The 22905-nt window shown below is 24.2% G+C and overlaps 4 protein-coding genes across 6 annotated transcripts in view; 3 read left to right on the top strand and 1 right to left on the bottom strand.

Moving 5' to 3' along the window:
* Positions 1-2024, top strand: part of LOC126902522 (uncharacterized) — a 116803-nt gene extending 114779 nt beyond the window's left edge. For 2 of the 3 annotated variants that reach the window (XR_007703231.1, XR_007703233.1), the window contains exon 7: positions 1677-1777. Coding sequence is in view for 1 of the 3 variants with exons in the window: in XM_050679898.1 (XP_050535855.1) it covers positions 214-303; positions 1677-1754 (168 nt within the window). In the remaining 2 variants the exon portion in view is untranslated. Of the gene's footprint in view, positions 1-213; positions 304-1676 lie in introns of all 3 variants that reach the window. The other variant, XM_050679898.1, reaches the window with a different exon arrangement.
* On the bottom strand, positions 1773-5378 carry LOC126902020 (uncharacterized). Its single transcript, XM_050679043.1, has 6 exons — positions 5266-5378; positions 4600-5203; positions 3952-4020; positions 3182-3274; positions 1898-1993; positions 1773-1787 (listed from the first exon to the last, which is right to left on the bottom strand). Exons 1-6 carry the CDS (start codon positions 5376-5378, stop codon positions 1773-1775), a joined length of 990 nt encoding a protein of 329 aa, XP_050535000.1.
* A 938-nt stretch (positions 5379-6316) lies between these two features.
* LOC126902510 (uncharacterized) lies at positions 6317-17482 on the top strand. The gene is made up of 10 exons (XM_050679872.1): positions 6317-6469; positions 6562-6887; positions 6951-7368; positions 7761-7829; positions 7949-8038; positions 15238-15563; positions 15640-16057; positions 16842-16910; positions 16972-17061; positions 17230-17482. Exons 1-10 carry the CDS (start codon positions 6335-6337, stop codon positions 17311-17313), a joined length of 2025 nt encoding a protein of 674 aa, XP_050535829.1. The 5' UTR covers positions 6317-6334; the 3' UTR covers positions 17314-17482.
* Positions 17483-20127: 2645 nt separating this feature from the next.
* The window catches only part of LOC126902525 (uncharacterized), a 12586-nt gene continuing 9808 nt past the window's right edge, over positions 20128-22905 (top strand). The window contains exons 1-3 of the mRNA XM_050679902.1: positions 20128-20291; positions 20368-20699; positions 20790-21207. Coding sequence (XP_050535859.1) covers positions 20160-20291; positions 20368-20699; positions 20790-21207 — 882 coding nt within the window. The 5' untranslated portion in view covers positions 20128-20159. The remainder of the gene's footprint in view (positions 20292-20367; positions 20700-20789; positions 21208-22905) is intronic.

Below are 22905 nucleotides of genomic sequence, written 5' to 3'. Positions count from 1 at the left end.
TAAAGTAATAATCAATGTTTATTAGTAGAAGTTTTCACTTTTGTCTACTGTCTCAAGGCGGTAATTTGGGGTTTTGTCTTTTATCATTCTGTAATTATGAAATTGAAAAAATTATAATTTAAATAATAGATTTTGAATACGCAATTAATAAAACAATGAAAATACGTATATTTTTCAATTTCCAAAAATTTAATTTAATTTTTTTAATTTTAGGTGGTCTTTTTTATGTACCAAGTACAAAATTTAAAAACTGAAATATCGGCTTGTGGCCTATTTACTGTCAACAAATCTATTTTTTCAACAGTAAGTATTTTCATAATATTGACATAAATTAAAGTCCATTATATATCATGCAATACTTAAATTGTTTAAAAAATCATCTTTTTTTGCATAATTCAAGTGAAATTTCAAGTCAAAAAATTAAATCGACGGTACAGGAATCATCTTAATTTATATTCATCAAATTTTTGGAAAAACAGGGAATCGTATTGGTTTATTTAACATAAAGTTGCTAAAAATGTTATGTTTCTTTCACATTATCTTTTGATACATTGTTAAGTAACATGAGAATAACACCTTCTCAGAATTATATTGAAGCTAAAATTTGTATTATGTAATACATAAAAAAATAATAATTATTTTATTATTTTTTATTATATCCTTACGATGATATAAAATTTATGAATTGATGTACTGAAAGATGACTATAATATATTCGTCCACTTTTACTTCTTTGGATAATAAAAATTATGAAATTAAACCTCAAACAACTAGATCTTTTAATAACTGTAACCAAAATTGAAAACTATTACACAGAGCAATTCTTTTTTTATAAAACAAAATTATTTTATTAAATAGTACTATTTAAATTGATAAACATGAATACATACAGAGTGATTCACGAAGATATGACAAATTTAATAACTTTTGATCCAATTAATATTTTACGTTTATTTCCATTTAAAAATTTTTTTACACTTTAGAACTAAACAAGTAACACAACAGACCATATTTTTTAATTTATTAAAAAAAGTAAAAAAATTAAAATTTAACAAAAATGTAAAAAAAAACTTAGAAATAGCCATTTTGTAGAATAAATATTAACAACAAATTTGGTGAAACACATCTTATTAATGTGCAGTAGTAAATTATCTGTAGTATTATAAAGTTTATGAATATTAGACTAATGCAGTATATTAGTTGGTAACAATTTATGATATCATGGAACTTTTAGTAATTTTAAATTTAAATATTTTGTATACTAAATTAGTTACTTATTAGTAAATTTTTGTTATCGAACGAACTAAGAAAAGTATAATTATTTTCCATCACAAATTTTCAATAAATATTCATTAATTCAAATAATTTTCATGTTAAATATATTTAAAAAAATATTTTAGCTGAATTTTTTTATACCTCTCTCTCTTAATAATCTTACATGGTGACATAGTTTATAAATTGTTTTAAAAATCTTTAAAAGAGCCAGTTTTTCATAATGTTCCGGTACTTGAAATGGTTCTTTAAAATTAATAATATGAGTTTTCTATTGGGTTCTCAGTTTTTTATTTTTTTTTTTTACAGACATTTTTTTGAACCGGTCTAAAAGATTTTAACTCCTGTTAGTAATATAAAATTTATCAAACTTAAAAAAAAAAATAACAATGTTTCTGTTTCAGATGACCATATCTTTGGCTACGTACATTATTGTCATAATACAATTGTCACCTGATTTAAATCGAATCTTTAAAAATTAACTACATTTCTTTTTGACTTTATTCATATGTACACTAAACTAGATATTAATTATTAGTAATTATTTACAATTTTATAATATCTAACGTGCTTATTTTATTGTTAAACGTTAAATTATTTATTATATATCTTCAGTATTATTTACTAAACCGGGAAATGTAACATTTACCAAATTATTAAATGATGAGTTTTCATCCATCTGAACCTTGGTTATGACACATTTAAACACAAAAACTGTAATCTATAAAGTTAATAATCTTAGTTTTTTAAGTTGTAATATCAAAATCACTACATAATATTTCCATTTATTACAATCATATATGTATGTATAATGTAATATATTATGATTGGAACAAAACCAATAACCATAATTATATTAATACATNTTTTATTAGCCCATTAAGGGCCACAGCGGCCTCCCCAAAGGAGGAGGTTTCTTAACCATTTATACTCTGGGACGGGTGGTTAGTCCGTCGCCGGAGGTGGGATGGCGACTCCAAATTACCGAACTGATCTCTCGTTCGGTAAATGAAGCCGCCCGTGACCGAGTTTTGAACCTGAGACACGCGTTACCGACTCGGCCACACCGTCCCACATATATATGTATACATATATATATANATATCAAAATCACTACATAATATTTCCATTTATTACAATCATATATGTATGTATAATGTAATATATTATGATTGGAACAAAACCAATAACCATAATTATATTAATACATTTTAGATTATATTAACATAAAAAAGTATAAATATAAATTAAGCTGAAATAATACAGAGTGATTTATTCATCATAAACCACGCAAGTAATTTAAAAACTAAAAAAAAATTGATAATTTTTTATTTGGATTCTTTTAGGTACATGTTTTCTTTCAGTTTATCACTCATGAAGTATATGGTCTATTCTACCATACCTTATATGAGTATGATATCATACCCACATTTTATTATCAACTTTATTTTTTTCAAATAGCAACATACATAATTAACTAATTTATTAAATAAATAATCTAATAAGAAAATAACTGGTCGATATTAACTTTTGGAAAATAGTATTTCAGAAGTTATTAACACTTTAAAGTGTAGACTTGAAGTCAGACGCAGGTGTCGTTATTTTGATCACTAGTTATTTTCCGGCTGTACTCATCCTCCCCCCAAGTTAAAGAAAATTGTAATATTACAACAGAAATGGCGTCATAACTTGTGTTTTTTGAGGCTCTCTACTCGAGAAGCTTACTTCAGCTTACTAAGTCGTGTTAAGATACTCGATTTTTACCATTAAAAAATGTTAATATTAACCTAGTAAGACATGTATATTTTTAGTATATTTTTTTAGCAGTATGTTTTTATTTCTCTTAATACTTTAGAAAATATAGTATAAGACATAGTAAAACGATTATTTTATAAAAAAAACTTCGTACCCATGATATCAATGTTAAATCATAATCGAAGACGCCAAATGCTGATAACTCATAATATTCATAACTTGAAACTTGTTCCATAAAGAATAATACCTATAATTTTTTTTAATGTAAAAATTAAAACTAAAATTTTCTCTTTCATTTGTTTTATATTTAAAATATTGGATTTAAATTGTCGTAATATTTAGGTAACAAATATGTCAATGCACATATACTAAATGTATATATTATATATATATATATATATATGTATAAATATAGTCTAGTCTCAAGGCCATAGACGACGGCATAACACGTGGCGCGTGGAGAGTTACAAACATACATACATACCGGTGAACTAATATAAGCGTGTTAAAAAACAGTAGGGTTAAAGGGGTGATAGTAGAAAAAAAGTTTTACATAAAAAGTATCTCAACAATAAATCATTTTCGTATAAGCAGCTCAACAAAGATTTATTATTGTTAAAAAAATAAAATAACGATTAACTCTAATATTTTTGAAAATATTCGTGTGGCATAGTTAAAGAAAATTATAATAATGAAAAATCGTCATATGTAATTGTAATAAAATAGGAATTAGTTTTAATTTTTTAGACTTTATTTGAATAATGTTTAACTTTGTTTTGGAAAATTTTATTCTTAACTTCCAAAACTTCATTTTCTACCTCACGTGGCAGTACGAAAAATAGTAATATCTGTTTTTACATCAAATATGAATATAAATTATCAAAGAAAATTCTGATAAATTTCAAATATTTATTTATTTATTACCTGCTCAAAAACGTTTTCTGGTAAATTAGCAACTTGTGTTGAACGTATGTTTAAGATTATCATATTTTTCTAAAACATTAAACTTTGAGTAAGTATTATAATCTTTTATTATTATTAGTATTAAATTTGTTACAAATTTAATACTAATTATGTTTTTTATAAAATTAATCAGAAAAAAATATTACCGGTAACAAGTTTTATTAAGGGCCAAAGAATACAATGGTTAGGACACATAGCGAGAAGAAGAGAGAACGAGATAGCCAGGGTAGCATTGGAATGGAAACCACAAGGGAAAAGACCTAGAGGGAGGCCGAAGAAAAAATGGATCGACGTGGTAGAAGAAGATTTAAGAATCCTTGGAGTTGAAGACTGGAGAGAGACAGCCCAAGATAGAGATAGGTGGCGAAGCGTAGTAATGGCGGAAAAAACTCTTAGAGAGTAGGAATGCCAGTAGAAGAAGAAGAAAAAAATATTAGAACAGGGGACTGCTCGCCCTCAAATAACGCTTCTGCTTATTATCAAAATCAGTCAATTAATAATAAAAATTAAAACTTTGAAACTTTCCATTTTTTAAATGTATTTCATTATTTATGTGTAGCTAAAAAATAAAAATAACTTATTAATTTGATTTGATTTTATTTTTATTACCTGATAGCGAGACCATGAACCAAGTGTAAGAATTACTGAAATGTAGAATATAAATTGTAAAATTGAAATAACTGCTGGCATAATTGATAAATATGGGTCATCAATATATCCTATTATGAAAAAATGATGAACAATATCAACTATGAAAAATAAAAAAGATACAAGCAAAACAGGTCCATAGGCAAGACTAAACATCCGGAGCATCGTACAAAGATCAGCATGTAATAGTCTGCAGCATTCAATTATCATCACAATATCTTCATTGGTCCAATATTCAGGTAATATCTCAAATGATACTATTAATGATTTCCAAAATTCATTTAATGCACGGAATCGACATCCGAAATTTCCCAAGAAAAAACATGTCGTAGTTAGTACTGCAAAGTCCACCAACCGTGGCACACCAAAAGTTGTTCCAACGAACAATTGAACCAACTCAATTTTTTTTAAAGTGCTAGGTATTATAGCAAAATGAATCGCCCAAAAGTAAACACAATATAAAATTACGACTTTTGACCAAAAATTTATGCTTGGTGCTCGTAATTGAATGGTTCTAGGAAGACTGGAAAATTTTCTGTCATATTTAAGTAATTCATTGATTAACCTGTAAAAAAACGAGTGAATAAAAAACAGATTATTAAGGAAAAATACTCGATTTATACTTGCTTTATCATCCATTTTGCTGAGCCCCTAGTAGTTATAAGAATTATCCAATAACGAATTATATCATAACGAAATATATAAACATAAGTTGGTGATGTGAGCACGACAAATGACATTAATACATAAAACCCCAACTGAATAATATCGCCAAATAAGTGTGATGCCCCAACTTTTTGTGTCACAGTATTATTTGAATTAAAGCAATAAGAAAAATTAAATAATCCAGACAATTTAGATATGAGCACAATTATTCGCAATGATTTTGTGAATTCAGATTTTAATTCGTTATGTAATTTAGTCATTTAAATTCTATTTTTATAATACAATTATTAATAGTGTATCTAAAATATATACATAATAAAAACTGAAAAATCATTTGACTTCTACTTTCAGTATATAAACTCGTAAATATCAAAATGTAAACTCAATTTATTTTTAAAATACATTTTATACTACTATAATATATGATAATAATTTTTCGAAGTGGTTTATTAGAATCGAATGGTTTATAAAATGACCTAAATAAAACCCTAATTCCATAAGATTGTAGACATAAGAAATTACATTTTTATAAGTATCAATAGATTTCATGAATGAAATTTAATTTAAAAGTAGAAAAGAACTTGTATTTGTACAAAGCTATTCTACTAATATAATAATACTAATATTAAAACTATTCTTTTCTTGGCAAATAATACTGTTATAAGTTTATTTTTCTACAAAAAAAAAACTTACTAAATTTATAAATTAACAACTGTAAGTAGACAAACTTTTCATTTTTTACAATAATATAGTTTTTATTTTCTAATCAAATTATTTTGTTAAAACTTATCAAAACGTGTATATATTTTCCTTTTTAAATAATAAAAAAAAATCTTTCAATATTATTTATTTCCAAATATTTTGAATAGCATATAAATATTGATTTTAATTACAATCGAATCTATAATCCTAACATTTAAAATAAACTACCTTCAAAGCAGTAATTGTTTTTATATTATTAGATAACACTTTTGTAATAATTTTATTCTAAAATATCAACGAAATAGCTCAAAGTAAATAACACAAATTAATGAGAGTTAATAGCATATACGATGACATAAAACCCCTTTTAATTATGTCCAAAATTTTTGGCAAGACTAATCTCAACATTGCATCTTATGGCAAACTTAAGTTTGAATGGGGCATTCACTGTATATGGCCTTTTGTGAGTACTCAATTAAAAATATAAAATATAATTTCATGTTAAAGTAAAACGGATTATTTAAGCTATACTAAATTTTTTTAATTTTTTTATAGTTCTTATTCGGAATAAACCTAAATATGGCAATTTGGACTTTAACGAAAAATAACTCTGCTTTAACATGGTTTTGGTCTTGTGACAACACTTTTCGAGAATTAAGTCGTTTGTTAAGTACTCTATATGCAGATATAAGAACACCAAACATTATAGCCAATATATATACTTTTGACATGGAGCACGGTCGTCCACTTAACCGTAAAATTGGTCCGAGATATTTTTTTATTGCTTATGTACTATTAACACTGTTAATTCTTACTGCCGTTGTAATTGATATATTTACATTTGGATTATCTATAAGAGATATCACTGAATCCATGAACAGGTAATAAATTAAAATATTTTCAACATTTTTAATAAAAATAAAAATGTTTCATTGTGTCACTAGGTACTCGACATCAATATTTCCTTTGTTGTATTTATTTTTATGTGATGAAATATGTAAACGTTTTCGATCATTACAAATTCGATGGCAATCTGAAATAGTACAGATTATTGAAGTAGATCGCAGAGCTATTACATGTCAAGTCTTGGAGTCGGAGCGATTAGCACATGCAAAACTTTGCGACATTGTTGATGATATCCGTACTACTTTTGGACCGCGAATTACTACATACTTATTGTTTGTATTCATCGATCATTTGGCTCGCTTTTATTTTATAGCTTATGTTAAAACTGCGTTTGAAAATTCTCATCCAAATGTCAAATCTATAATAACAAAAGATTTGGATCCTTATTTATTTATAGCGCATACTTGGACTGGCACTTATCTGATCGCATATATGTCTGACTTACTAACTGAATCAGTAAGTACATTTGAAGTATACTAACTATCTACTAACACAGGTTGAATGAACCTGACAGTAATTATGTAGTGTATATATGAAGAAAAAATAAAAAAATTAATGAAAAATGAATTTTATCAACATTTTTTAATATTTGATTATTTTTTGTTTAATTACTTTTGATTAAAAATTTCAATTTTTTTTCGTTCCTGACTAAAAAAATATTCAACTTTATTTAATTCATTCCATTTTATTCAGATAGCAGATAAAATTCAAAATATTACAACAAAATTTACCTTTATATAGATGATGTTTGTGATATAATAATTAAATTATACACAAATAAATTTGTGAACTAACAAGGAAGAATTTTTTATTTTTATCAAATATAGAATTGTTTTTATTCATTTTAGAGTAAGTCAATCATGATAGACCTTAGAAGTATACCACTGTGGAAATTACCAAAATCTTGTTCTGAACAGGTAAAAAACGATTCATTTTTTAATTTTATTTAAATTTTAAATAATTATTTTATTTTTTTAAAACACAATTTTATTTTTACTACCTAAAGTATTTAATTTTACTATTATTATTTTTGCAGGTTTGTTTTTTTATATCACAAGTGCAAAACTCTAATACAGAAATGACTGCGTCTGGTCTATTTGTGTTAAACAAAACACTATTATCATCAGTAAGTTTTCATTTTTTACCAAAATTTATTTTATGAAAAATATTTAAAAAATAAAATACTGTTCATTTATTGACTATCTTTGTTACTATAATAACAAAGATAGTCAACAAATGAACAGTCTTATAACACTTAAATTGATCACACTATTAATTTTTTCAAATATTTTCCTTCTTTAAACAATACTTATTAATACATCATTAATAAATTTAATAAATTATATAAATGAATATCTATAGCAAAATGTTTTAATCTATGGACTTATTTTTCTTGTAGATAGTCATGTCTCTGGCGACATACATTATTGTTGTGATACAATTATCACCTGATTTGGGTCATATTTTTATTAAAGAATAAAATTAAATTAATCACGAGTCCACGAATTTCTGTAATAAGTAGTTTTACTAAATATCTTAATAATTATGATGACTGTTAAATATTAAAATTTAGCTTTTTTTATACGATCATTGTCAATGAGACTTGACATTAATATTACAGTGTAATCCGTTCATCATAAGCCGCTCAATAACTAAAAAAAAAAAATACTCTTTTAAATTACACATATTTCTTAATTTATCAGCTATCAACTACTTTTTAACATCATCCCTTATAACTTATAGTGGTGTCATATTTATTTATTTAAATGGCAAAATACATAATTAACTAGCTCATAGTAAATGAACTATGAACATGACGGGTCGATAACAACTTTTGGACCAGTTCTAAGAAATTTATTAACATCATTATACATGAGTAAAAGGAAGTATGCGACCGAGATTTGTTTTATAATATAAATAGTCATATCCATGCATCTCCACAATCTATATTTTAATACCGTAATAACTTCTGAAATCCAAGTATAAAAGTTCTTATCCACCCGTCGTTTCTTTAATTAAATAATTTATTATTTTATAAGATATTTAAATATGTATGTTGCCATTTAAAAAAAATAGAGTTAACACTCTTATACATTATAAGGGATAATGCAAAAAGTATTTAATAGCTGATAAATAAAAATGCATACAAAGTATTGATAAAGTATGTTTTGATAAACATATCAGTATTTTGATGTATTGACCTGAGCTCAAAACTTTATACATTACAAATTAATAAAATTTGTTTAGACCACTTCTGAAACACCCAATTTAAAGCATCATAATCCCATCTACGTCCTACAAAACTTAATTCCAATTAAAATTCATTATTAGAAAAAGTAACATGAGTAAACAGGATAATTATTTTCACATTAGCCACTTAAGTTTTATTAAAAAAAATATTTTTATTTTTTAGCTATTGTTAGTTACAATATATATTTAACTAAATATTTATAATTAATATACTCTGTATAAATTTTAAACTAAAATAAACTTTATGAATGTAGAGTTTCAAGCCACAAGAACATTTGATCTACAAAATATTTAGTTTTTTTTTATTATTATTATACTTTAGGACTATGAAAATATCATCAGATAATATAATTTTTAATTTGTTAAAAAAAATAATATTTTTAAATATATGTATATGCAAAAAATTTAATAAAATATTTAAAAATAGCCATTTTTTAGAGTAAATTTCATGAAAAAAATTGATAGCACATCTTTAAAATTTTGTAATATTGTGAATATTTTAACATTTATATTTTTATATCAAAAGTTAGTCAATTTAAGTAAGAAAATGTTAACAGTAAAGAATATTTTACATTAAGTAAAAGTATGAATTTTGACTATGTCAATTATAAATGAGTTTTGAATGAGCGTTTGTAATTAAAACAATAATAATTTTCATGAAAAATGTAACGTACTTATGTATGTATGTTTGCACTTTTGAATCACTCTGAACATTAAAAATCACAAGATTGTATACTTATAGAACACTCTGTAAAATAAAAACTTTAAGTTTTGGACTTATAGTACTCTTTATATAATAAAACTGAAAAAGTGTGTTAATTTGATAACAAAAATATTTCAAAATATTTAACAAGGGCTAGGAATCGAAACCCAAAAAAATATTTTTTGAAACCCTTTAAAATTTCAAATTTCTAAACTCATATGAAACCTAAAAAATAATACTTTAAGATCTGCAACCTTAACAGAAACTGAAATTTCAAAATTATTTTTATTTCGGTTTATTTTGGTATTTGAGTTTTTGAAAAATATATCTCTATTAATTAATTGTATATATACTTATTGTTATTATTCTGAAATGTTTAGTTATCATTTAAGTGATAGAAAATAATTTAAACTCGAAAGCTTAATGAGAAATTTATTATTGAAAATACGATCTGTTTTAATGTTTTTTTTTTCGACAATAATACATGTTAGGACTATGTCATTACTATGGCTCATAACTTCTAGAATTTACATAGTTTTTAAAATGTTTTAGAGATTCATATGTAAGTTATAATTTTTTTTTCAGATATTCAATAAGCTAAATACAAAATTACTTGTTGCATATTTTGAAATTTAAGTATAATTTTACTCATATTGTGGTTTTTGCGTTATTTTAGTATTGTAATAGAGATAAATATTTAAGATGCCAAATATGTACAATTCATTTTTTCAACTTTTTTTGTTTATCATTCCGAAAATTGATTTTTAACAAAATTTTCGACAATAAATACTTTTTTTTTCTCTGTTATTCGTCATATTCTTGAGCCTTCTTTTGGAAGTGACTCCTGTATACTGTATACTTGGCTAATGTTTTTCGTCATTCAATTATTAAATTATGAAATTCATCTACTTCTCTTTATAGTGTCTATCAATGTTCGTTTTTCATTTATTATCCACAAGATGACTTCATTTGATCTTCTCAATCCAGATTATTTTCTGCATTTTCTCCTACGCTACATCTTCAGAGCTTCTGGCATATTTTTTTATTTTTTAATTAATTGTCCACGTCTCGCTTCCATATAATTCCACACTCCAAACGTATGTTTTTCTAACTATTGTATCAAAAAAGAATTTCGAGACTCATGCACGTATTTATTTTTAATTAAACAATTAATTTATATGATAGGTAATTAATATGTATAGTTAAGTATACTTCTAGCTTATATTCAAAGACTTCATTTAGTGTTTACTCTAAAAATCTGAATTTCGCCTCATAACGAAAAACGCAATTTTTTAATTTCTCTAAAGAACATCTGTCAGTAAAGCATGTCTGTAGAGATATTTGTCCTTGAGAGAACTTCAATAAGAAAAATTTTGACTACCCCTCCCAGCAAAAATAAAAGTTATTTTTTTTTTCACCAACAATTTATATTTAACCTCTTAAGCGTAGTGTGGGTTTTGAAACATTACGGGAATAAAATTTCATTTTCTCCTACTCCAATATTTTAAGGTAATTGTATACATTTTTTTTGGTTTGGCTCAGCTTTTCTTTCTACATTACGCTTAAGTTACAAACATACAAATTATTAATGACTTGTGGTTAATATTATTAAGACGTGTTTAACTATTGTCAATAATCCAGCAACATACTATATTCCATTCTAAAAGGCGAAATTATTTCTTTTATAAGTATTGGCAGTGTAGTATATAGATATCAAAATAAATTCTTTCAAAACATTATTTAAAAACAAACAATAGCAAAATTAATTCCCGTGATAAATCTATAAATATTCCAAAATACATTAACCTAGCTTTAAGTAAACAGAATATGAAATTTATTATAATACAGTGTTTTTTCTTTGAAAGTCTGTGTTTCTCTACCATTAATGCCCTACTGCACGCTGTGTGTGTGTATTGTTGTACCATGGAGTATACAGCAACAGGGACATACCATCATATTTTTTTGACAAAAAAACATTAATACATATTTACATACGTATTTTTTAAAACAAAATACTCATTAACTTTTTGAGTTTTAATAATTTTCTATCACTTAAATTATAACTAAACATTGAACAAAAGATATAAATACACTTCAAAATAATAACAACAATTAGTAAAAATAAAATCGATTAATAAAGATACATATTTCGAAAACTCAAATATCAAAATAAAAATTGTACTGAAATTATAGTTTTGATTAAGATCACGGTTTCTAACATTTTTTTTTTTTATAGTTTAGGATGGGTTTTGGATTTTCAAAGTGTTTTGGTTTCAAAAATGTTTTTTTAAGTCTCGAATACTAGCTCTGACTTAATTTTACAGTAAACGGCTGTGTTAAATTCACTAATACAACATGCTGAGTTAGTCTTATTAGAATACATTTTGCACGCTTTAGTTTTCATATTAAAATTGTCTTTAATTAATTAGAATATTTACATTTGTTTTGATTTCAAAAAAAAAATTATATTGTTCTTATTTTACAAAGTAAAAAATGTTTACAGTTGAAATTCAGTTTGCTATATAAATAGAATACAAATTGAGTTTTTTTATTAAAGAATGATGCATGTTAAAAAATAAACCATTAAACTATTTGTATATATTAAAAATTACTATAACTTCATTTAAATATGAATTGTACAACCAATAATAATACCTCAAAAATATAAAACTTATACAAATTGTAGCAATATTTGAATTCAATAAAACCACTTATGTATTATTAACAATAACAAATATGACAACTATATCTTTCATATATTTTTGAATTGGTAAATATTTTAGGTTCTTCTATTAAATAGTTCTTTACATGAAATTATTAGTTTTATTTATTATATATTTATTATGTCTACATTCGTGCTCATGTTAATATGCATTAATGTTTTTCCATAAATTTTATAATCTCCATTTTTGTACTGAAAAATTTTTCTTAAATTAGATGAAAATTATAAATTTGTAGTTTTGGACAAATGGTACAAACATCAGTGAAGAATATTTATAGAGATGTGCGGCCACTTTTGATAGTATGCAAAATCTTTGGAAAAACCAGTATTAAAAACGTATTTTTCGGAAAAATTCAATTTGAATGGGGTGTTGATTGTTTATGGCCACTCGTATGTAATTGTATCATATACAGAGTAATTTATTAAGGATAAAAGACTCATATTCTTGGAATGTTAAAAAAGTTTTAATTTTCATAAAGAAAATAATCGTTTAATTAAAACATTCTATAATTAAACGTAATTAAATAATTTTATTTGTATACATTAAAGAATAAAAAACTTAAATTATAATTTTCTTTAATATTTTAATTATGACGATATGATAGAAAAACAATTCAAGCAATTTTGTTCTTAAAATATTTTTTACTTAAAGAACCAATTGTCCATTGTTCAGCATACATAAGTCGTCATTTCTTCATGCTGTCCGTAGATAATATAAAAATCAGTTGTAAGGATTTATTACACTTAAATAAACATTTAAACAATGGGTCTAAATTATTGCAATATATAATTTATGATAAGTCCCTTTGCTAAAGTGAGAGAGTGCTATCTTAAGAGTCTATATCTCTTCACAATCGTGTGCTAGACACAATCCTTCATAAAAATGAAATTTTTATCAAAAATGATTCAAAAAGTGTTTCTGAACATTTTTAATTATATATATTTTTTATGTCAAATTTGTAGTTTCATTGTATGATATAAAAGTAAAATTATACTTCGCATTTAAACATGTATAATTAAAATTGTTTTTGGAGACATGCAAAAACTGTGATACGTTCTATTGCAGATTAAACGACAATTTATATTTTAAATCCAAATCTTTAAAGAATTTCACGACACTAATGTTTGGTCGAACAAAAAAAAAATATGAAAACAAAATCGTTTGGAATTATTTTTTCTGGCATATCATTAAACTAAAAAAATATCATTAAAGAAAATTGAAGTTTAGGTTTTTTATTTCTAAAGAGTTGAAAAAAATTATTTAATTACATATTATTGAAGAGTTTTTTTAATCCATCGATATTTTCCTTTAAAAAAATCTTATTATATAGGCTGTTCAGTAAATAAGGACACAGATTTCTATTGTTCTCATTGTTTATAACAATTGGTCTGTTTCCTTACTTACTGAACATTCTGTATAATAATACATTGAAAAATTAGCCAATGTTGGAAAAATTACTTAACAATTTTCAAAATTATTTTATTTAAATGAAAGACATTATTCTAAGAAAATTAATTTGCGAAGATGAGAAAAAAATTTTTAGCACACCATCAGGGTTTAAAAATTATATCGCTTATTGCCGCCAGCATTTTTCGATGACATTTTTATCGGGCTTGCCCAGAGACATTTTAAAGGTATCTTAAAAAATTTGTTGAATTATGACCAAGTTATGAGTTTTTTAAGTCTACGCACAAAATTTTTAGTAAAATATGATTTTTATTTGCGCAAGTCATTTTTGTTTACATTTTATTTTAGTTTATGCAGTTTTCACTAATAATACGATATTTAAAAATTGTTTTTAAATCTCTCTGCCGAATTGTTGTTTTCAAATAACAATTAATAGGTTATTATGAAGTATAATTGAGAATACACACCTAATTATTTTGTAGTTATATTATTATTTAATATGCAAGTAGAACTCATTTTTTGGTAAACTACTTCTGGAATTATACTTTTTTTGCGCAACACATATCATGTCCGCAAGTAGCCAAGTACTCCTACTGGAATCAGTGGCTAACCTAATGAGTCCGTAATGAGCCATACCGCGTTAGGCCCGTAGAGCACAGGGTCTAAAGAGGAGACCCAGCTAGATGAAACCTAGTTAAAAAATGTTTAATACATTCTGAGAAAATAATGTCTATACCCTGTCTTCACTCTGTATTATTTAAGTTTGTTATATTATAGATAAAGAAAAAATTAATTGATATTTAAAAAAATGCAAGTTACAATACAGAATTTTTTAATTGTATGTACATTTTAATTGGAATGTTTAACTAAATACATTTTCAGTTAAAATTAGTTTCAATGTTTTCAAATTTATTAAAATATTCGATAATGTGATAACTAATTAAAGATGTTCACAATTTCGATCTTTAAATTATAGTAACTATTTTTAACAAAAAATAAAATAAAATTGAAATAATGCGTTTTTAAGAACTAATGATTCCTATGCTTAAAAATTTTTAATATTGTTAATACAATAATAAATCAATCTAAATAATTGATGTTATTAACATGTTAGGTTAAAAGATTTTAGAAATAATAATAAATGAGTCAATTAAAAATATCATCCTTTAAAATAGTATGAGAACCTTTAAATTCTATACTCAAAGTATATAAAAATATTTATAAATAATAATTTAAGTACAGGTGTTTCTAGGAACACAAATTATGATCCTGTTCTTAAATGCTCAAGCAACTAACCAACAAACTTTATGGTTTTGGTTTTCTGATAATTCATTAAGGGAATCTTGCAACTACTTGACAACATTATACTCAGATTTACAATCACCAGGCATTTTAGCCAATATTTATAGATTTGATATGACACACGGCCGTCCTTTAAAATACTGTAGAAGCACGAGATATTTTATGGTAGCCTATGTAACACTAACATTAGGATTATTATCCTTCATCATATTAGATATTTGTGCTAGTGGGTTTTCGTTCGAAAATGTTGGAGAATCAATCAACAGGTATTTTTTAATATTTTATAAACTAAAATGAAGCTTTGTAGTTCAACTATATTGAAAGTCTAATATTATTTTATAGATATTCAACATCAATATTTCCCTTAATGTATCTCTTCTTCTGTGATGAAATATGTAAACGGTTTCAATCATTAAGAAGGCGATGGCAATATGAGATAACTAAAATTATAGAAATACAACCAAAAATGTTGTCGAGTCATACCGTGGAGTTTGAGCGATTAGCTCATGCAAAACTTTGTGATATTGTTAATGATATCTGCATTGCATTTGGACCTAGAATAATAATATATTTATTTTTTGTGTTTTTTGATCACTTAAATAGATTTTATTTTCATATTTTTGTTAGGCCAGCATTTCTTGCTTCTCATCCACATATTTCTTCTAACTTTTTAAAAGAACTTGAACCATACTTATTTTTAGCGCACACTTGGACTGGTACATACTTTATAGCAAATATGTCAGACTCACTTACTAAATCAGTTAAGTTTATAGCTTTTTTTATACTAACATGAGTCACACTTTCTGTATAATGTATAGAATTATTAATAAGAAAACAGAGAAACTAAATAAATTTTCCAATGCATTAAATTAAAAAATTTTTTTTGATACTTACATTTTGTTAAAAATATAAGCCATATAACAGCAACACTTAAATAAATAAAGACATTATAAAATCGTATGAATTATGTTTACATTATAATTTAATGTACATCACATTATTATTTTAATTATACGTAATCGCTTCGTAATGCAGCGGAATATCCAAAAACTTTTTCGATCAGGTTATGACAAAATTTTAATAGAAAGTTGTAAAGTCAAACATATAATATATAGAGCGGAACATATTTAATTGACAATTTCTATAACTTTAGATACAATCAACATTTTATTGTAATTTTTTTTAAATTATTTATTCATTCTTAGACTATGTTAAAATAATATTTTATTATTATATATACATATATATATTTTTTTTTGAAATAATGAAAACAAACAAATTAATTTTTTAAATATAAATGTTTTAAAAATTTCAAAATAACCAACTTTTAAGGAATATTTTTTACAAAAAATTTTGATGAGTCGTTAACAACTTTAGGATAAGTTAAAAAATATAATATGGTAGTCTGTAGAATAAATATATAACTATTAAATTAATTGTTAAATATCATTAACAATAAATAGTTATTAAATATCAAAGATAGAAAATTAGAACATATTTTTTTAGTACAAAAAATATTAAAAATAATTATGTTGTTATTTCAGAGTAAATTAATAATAACAGACTTAAGAAAAGTTCAGTTATGGAAGTTATCTAAATCTAGTTCAGAACAGGTGAATTAATATACAAATTATTTAAAAAATTTAAGATGTTAAACATTAAAACTTTTTATAGATAAAATTTTTTATGTCTCAAGTCCATAAATCAATAACAAGAGTAACAGCATCTGGTTTATTTCTTGTTAACAGAACACTTTTGACATCTGTAAGTTTTTTCTCTGAGGTGTTTATTTTACCGAAAAATATTATCAAGTTACCTTAAATATAAAATTTAACTAAATTAAATTAAAATGTGTTGAATAAAACTAAGTTTTTATTATCTTACTAATATGTTTATTTATTTTATTTTATTTATAATTTATTTGTTTTACAGATTGTAATGTCATTAGCCACATATACCATTGTAGTAATACAAATATCACCCATTTTGAATCGTATTTTTATACCAAAAACATGAATAAGAAGTTGAACATTTTTTTATAAATAAAATGTTGTTTTTGAAACCAGTGTTTAAATTTTAATGTACAGCAGCTAAGTCGCCATTCATAGAATTTAATAGACTTTGATAGCACCTAACTTTTTTAGGTTTTAAAATAAAATGTATTTATGCTTATAATATATATATATTAAATCAAATAAATCCACAATAAACGATTCAAAAAAATCATGTTACTTTTTTATGCTTAATATTTGTGCCAACATTTAATAAATATTAATAAATTATTTTATTTTAGCTTATAATTAACACAATAATAATATTAATTTTTCAAAAACTGACATTTGTGTAGTCAATTCTCAGAAAATCAAAAGAAATAAATAAAATTTTCAATGATGTCCTATGGAAAATAACATTTTTGAAGTGCCAAAAATTCATTGAATTCTAATTCTTTTTGTGATTTTTCACACATGAAAGAAAACATTCTTTTCTCTACCAGTGATAAAAAATCTATTAAAAATTTGTCACATATCAGCTTTACAGACTGCACATATATATTATTATATTAATTTTAGTATTATATGGTCTAAATAAATTAGTAACAAAACTTATTATTATTTAAACTCTATACTACTGTTAGCTACCATAAATACCTACATTTTTGGTATATCGAATAATATATAATTCAATATATTGAAATGAAAAACACTGAATACTAACAAATAAAATTGTCTCGTAATTTGTGGGTACCATTAACATGTCTTTTTCATAATTTGACGTAACATTTTTCTTATACAAATTATAAAAAATCTCAAAAACTAATTTTTGTATAATATTAACTTTTATATAAAAGTAACAGAATTATATATCGATAAAATATTATTAATTTTGAATTTTTCTGAAAAAAAATTTAAGTATTATAGTTTACATTAATATAATATATAATAAACACATTTTTTTTTGTTATCTTTAGTTACATATTATTCTTAAATTATTAACTATGTAATGCTTTTTAAGTTTATCCCTTATGCCTTGTAAAGGTGTTAACTTTGTTTTAACTTCGATGCGAAGCTGAGAAGGTATTGGTTTTACTATGATGTGTTTTTTTTTTTTTTTTTTGTGTGTCTGTTATCACTTTTTCTCAGCTCTCACCGAACGGATTTCTTTCAACGATACGTCAAAAGATCACAAATTGTATCTAGTTGAAGACATTACCCTTAAAAATTTAAAAAATTTCCCTCGTTCCCCGCAAATAGGAGAAATCTCCAAAAAAATTACAAATTTAAAAATTGCTAATTTTTTCAATTTTTTTTACTTAAAATTGCTATAACTTTTTTTAAAATAACCAAATCAATATCATTTTTTTTTATATAGATGTATGATATCATTACCTTTCATTTGGTATATATTTTTTTATATCTGGCCCTTTACCTGCCCAGAAAGGGAGATTTAAAATGACAACTTTTTCACAAAAAATTAATTTTTTCAACTTCACTTTTAAAAATGTTCCGGAAAGTCTGACACTTTTATAATATAAAATAATTTAAGATATATATTATATATCTTAAATTAAAGCTAATGTAATTTACTTTATTATGCGAAAAAAAATTTCGGACTTTATTTTATCTTCACGGTGAAAATGGCTACCGAATGCTATTATTGTGTGAAAATTCTCGATTTTATTTTTTACATTTTTAACTTTATAATGCTATGACATATTGAAAAGTGTATGGATCAACATAATTATTCTATAAGAAATACTATTTTTTAATAATCCCTTTTTCATTCGACATACTTTATCTTAATCATGATATTAATAAGGAACTAGCAGATTATGTATCTTTTGGAATAATCCACCAATTTTTTAAAATTAAACACTATCTAAAGATTTGCATCGAAGCGTTTTTTTTTTTTGATAGTGTTTTTAATCACTGTCAGATATCATAATACTTGATCCAACTATGCCACGTTACCAATGTGCCACGATCCCCCTGTGCTGGGTTTTTTTAAATGGGAATACATATTTTAAATTAAATAAAATGTTTGAGTTTTTGATTTAATAGTAAATGGCATTTGAATTTTTAATGTAATATTATTCGTTTATTAGATATAAACATTTAAAGTTTCAAATTTTTTAGTTAATATACATGTACAATACACAAGGGATTACAAATACAGGTAGCTAATTGTTTTTTTTTTTTTTTAACGTCGGTATTCACAGGTGCACAGCATTTATTAACAATGATAGTAAGGCACATTGTTGTAAAATTATAAATACACTAACTGGCAATACAAAAAGTATATCTATTGATAGTCATAATTGACAATAAACACTCAGTAACTGTTATTAAAGATAACCAAAAAAAATATGTTTGAATTATTTTTATTCTGTAAGTAATTGATTACTATATATATATATATTCTTACAAAAAAAAATCTATAACAATTTAAAAATTGATTGCGATGAAACTCAGTTATTTCCACTTATCAAAATAAAATAATCCTTAAAATTTGATGTTTTTCCTGAAAAATAAAAAAGTTAATTTTCATCCAATTAATATTTTCAATAAATCATTCTTTGCATAACTTTATACACTCAATAGATAAACAATCACTAAACATGCCACGCTTAATTCATAACTACGAACTTCTGTTGTTTACAAACATTAGATGTTTATTTGATTTATTAAAAAACAAGTTATTGTTGACTTATATAGTTTAATTTGTCTTGATGTTTACATAATTATATTTTACGGCTACAATCATTATTACTAAATAGTGAAAAATGAGTCAAATATTCTAATAAAAAAATAGTACATGGTGAGTTATATCTACAATACGACTTCTACAAAACACGACAATATAAAATGCCAAATAATATTTATAAAGATGCAAGAACTATATTTATTTTATGTAAAATTGTTGGAATAACAAGTCTCAAAAATATCTTTTCAGGAAAGCTAGTGTTCAAGTGGGGCATACACTGTACTGGACCAATTGTTCGACTAAAAAATAGTTTTACATTAACTTGTTTATTGTTTTATTCGTAATTATTTTGCTTTTATTTTTTTGCAGATCTCCTTCTTTATTCACTGTTACACTATGCACTGGAGTGTAAATGCAAATCCAACACCACCAAATTCACGGTATTGGTTTTATTTTGTTACAGTAAAAGAATTCAGCAGAATGATATCAATATTACACTCGGACAAACATATTCCTTCTATTATTGAAAATATTTATAAATTTGATTTGGAGTACATACCACTAGATAACCAACCATGTAAAAAACCAAAATATTTTCTAAAAATATATTTTATTTTAAGTATCATTGTACATACATGTAATGTTCTTGAAGTAATAATAAATGGATTTTCAATGATAACCTTAACGAAAATTTTATCAAAGTAAGAAAATAATTGTTCTATGTAAAATTATAATTTTCTAAAAATAACTGAAATGTTTACTGGTAGTTACTTACTTTCTTTATTATAAAGGTGCGTGACATTGATGTTCCCCATACCGTATTTCTTCTTGTGCCATGAATTATGTGTACGATTTCAATCGTTAAAATTGCGATGGCAAACCAAGATGGCTGAAATTTTTAAAGCAAACATTACAGATATTGTATACCAAAATATGGAATTGGAGCGATTGGCTCATGCAAAACTTTGTGACTTAGTAGACAATATACGTTTAGCATTTGGATTCCAAATAACAACATTCTTGTTTTTTATTTTCCTCGAACACTTGGGACGTTTTTATTTTCATATTTACATGTTACCTGCGTTCGTTGCCAATCACCCTTATATATCGGAGAGCTTTTTGGACATACTACAACCATACATGTTTTTAATAAACACCTGGATCTGTATTTACTTGATTGCGTACATGTCTGATCTACTAACTGAATCAGTAATTACTTTTATTTAAATAGTTTTTGATGATATATTATTGGATTATTTAAGTTGTGTGACGTAAATTATTTTATTAAATAACTCATTACATAAATGATAAAAATTTCTTAACTTCAATGCGAAGCTGAAAAGGTTTGATGTTTTTATTTGTGTCTGTCGCCTATTTTTCTCAGCTCTCATCGAACCGATAATTTATAACAATACGTCAAAATATCACAAATCATGTCTAATTGAAGACATAAACCTGAAATATTAAAAAAAATTTTCTTCTTGTCTCAAATGAGGGAAACCCACCAAAAAATTACTATTTTTAAAATCGGTAAATTTTGACATTTTATCTTTTTTTTCCTTAAAACTACCATAACTTTTTCAAAAATGAACGAATCAAAATAATTGTTTTACATAAAAACCTTAAGTATTTTCCTTTTATTATATATAAATTTTTTGAAAACCTGACTATTTACCTGCCTAAAGGGTGATTGGAAATAGCAACATTTTCACAAAAGTCAATTTTTTCAACTTAACTTTTGAAAATGTTCTGAAGATACTTCGTCTTTTATATACATGTTAATTTAAAGTTTATGTTATGTACTAAGATTTAAAAAAATAAAAATTTTCCCGGTGACTTATCTTTTATATGCAAATGGCTGTTGTAATAAAACAACTTACTATTTTTGTGATACAAAATTGATTTCATAAGCCAACAAATTATTGAAAACGATATGGATTTATAGAAATTTTAATGTAAAATTATTCATACATATTCTTGTCATTGGATATACTTTTTTTTAAAAATCACTAAGTCTCCTCGTCTACAAGGACGGTTCAAAACTTGAAACGAATTTATAAAAAGTAGAACATATACAACTTAAATTTTGAAAATATTTAAAAAAATTTTGACTTGAAACATATTTTAAATTAAAAATAAAATTTATCCAACAATATGACTTTTATATATAAATGACCAATGAAGTTAAACAAAAATGGCTATTTAAGTGTGAAAAATCATTGTTTTTCGTAATTTAATATTCAATTATTTTGGCAATATATTTAGTTCAAACATCTAAATCCTATAATAGGAAGGTTTAGAGTACCTTCCTTTTACTACTCCTTTTTATAAAAAAAAGTTATAAAATTTATTTAAGTATTATTTATAAAATAAAAAAACCTAGCACAGTGGAGACGTGGCATAGTTAGGTCCAGTATAGATTTAACCTGACAGTGATTAAAATCACTATCATAAGAAACGCGTCGATGCAAATTTGTAGATAGTGTTTAATTCTAAAAAATTGGTGGATAATTACAAAAACAACATCAACTTCTATTTCCTTATATATTATATAATTTTTATAACTAATTGTTTTCAAATTATTGTTGATTTTTAATATGTTAAAAGTAATAATTTTTAACCTACTTTTTTTTGTCCTTTAAAGTGATAGATTATAATAATAAAAAAAAAATGAATTTATTACCATAACTTTTAGCTCAATTTGCAAGTTTGAAATTGATATCATTAAATAGAAAAAATTGTATTGTTAAGATTAATTTGCATTCAGGAAATTTTATAATTACTATTTACAGTAAATATTTTATTTCATCCATTATTAAATTCAGGTGAAACTAAAAATTATTAGCTTCGATGCGAAGCGGAGAAGGTATTAATTTTACTATGATGTGTTTTTTTTTTTTTTTTTTT

The sequence above is a fragment of the Daktulosphaira vitifoliae genome, unplaced genomic scaffold (assembly GCF_025091365.1).
Source record: "Daktulosphaira vitifoliae isolate Bord-2020 unplaced genomic scaffold, ASM2509136v1 Scaffold_3, whole genome shotgun sequence".
NCBI lineage: Eukaryota > Metazoa > Arthropoda > Insecta > Hemiptera > Phylloxeridae > Daktulosphaira > Daktulosphaira vitifoliae.
This window is presented reverse-complemented; position numbering and strand designations above follow the sequence as displayed.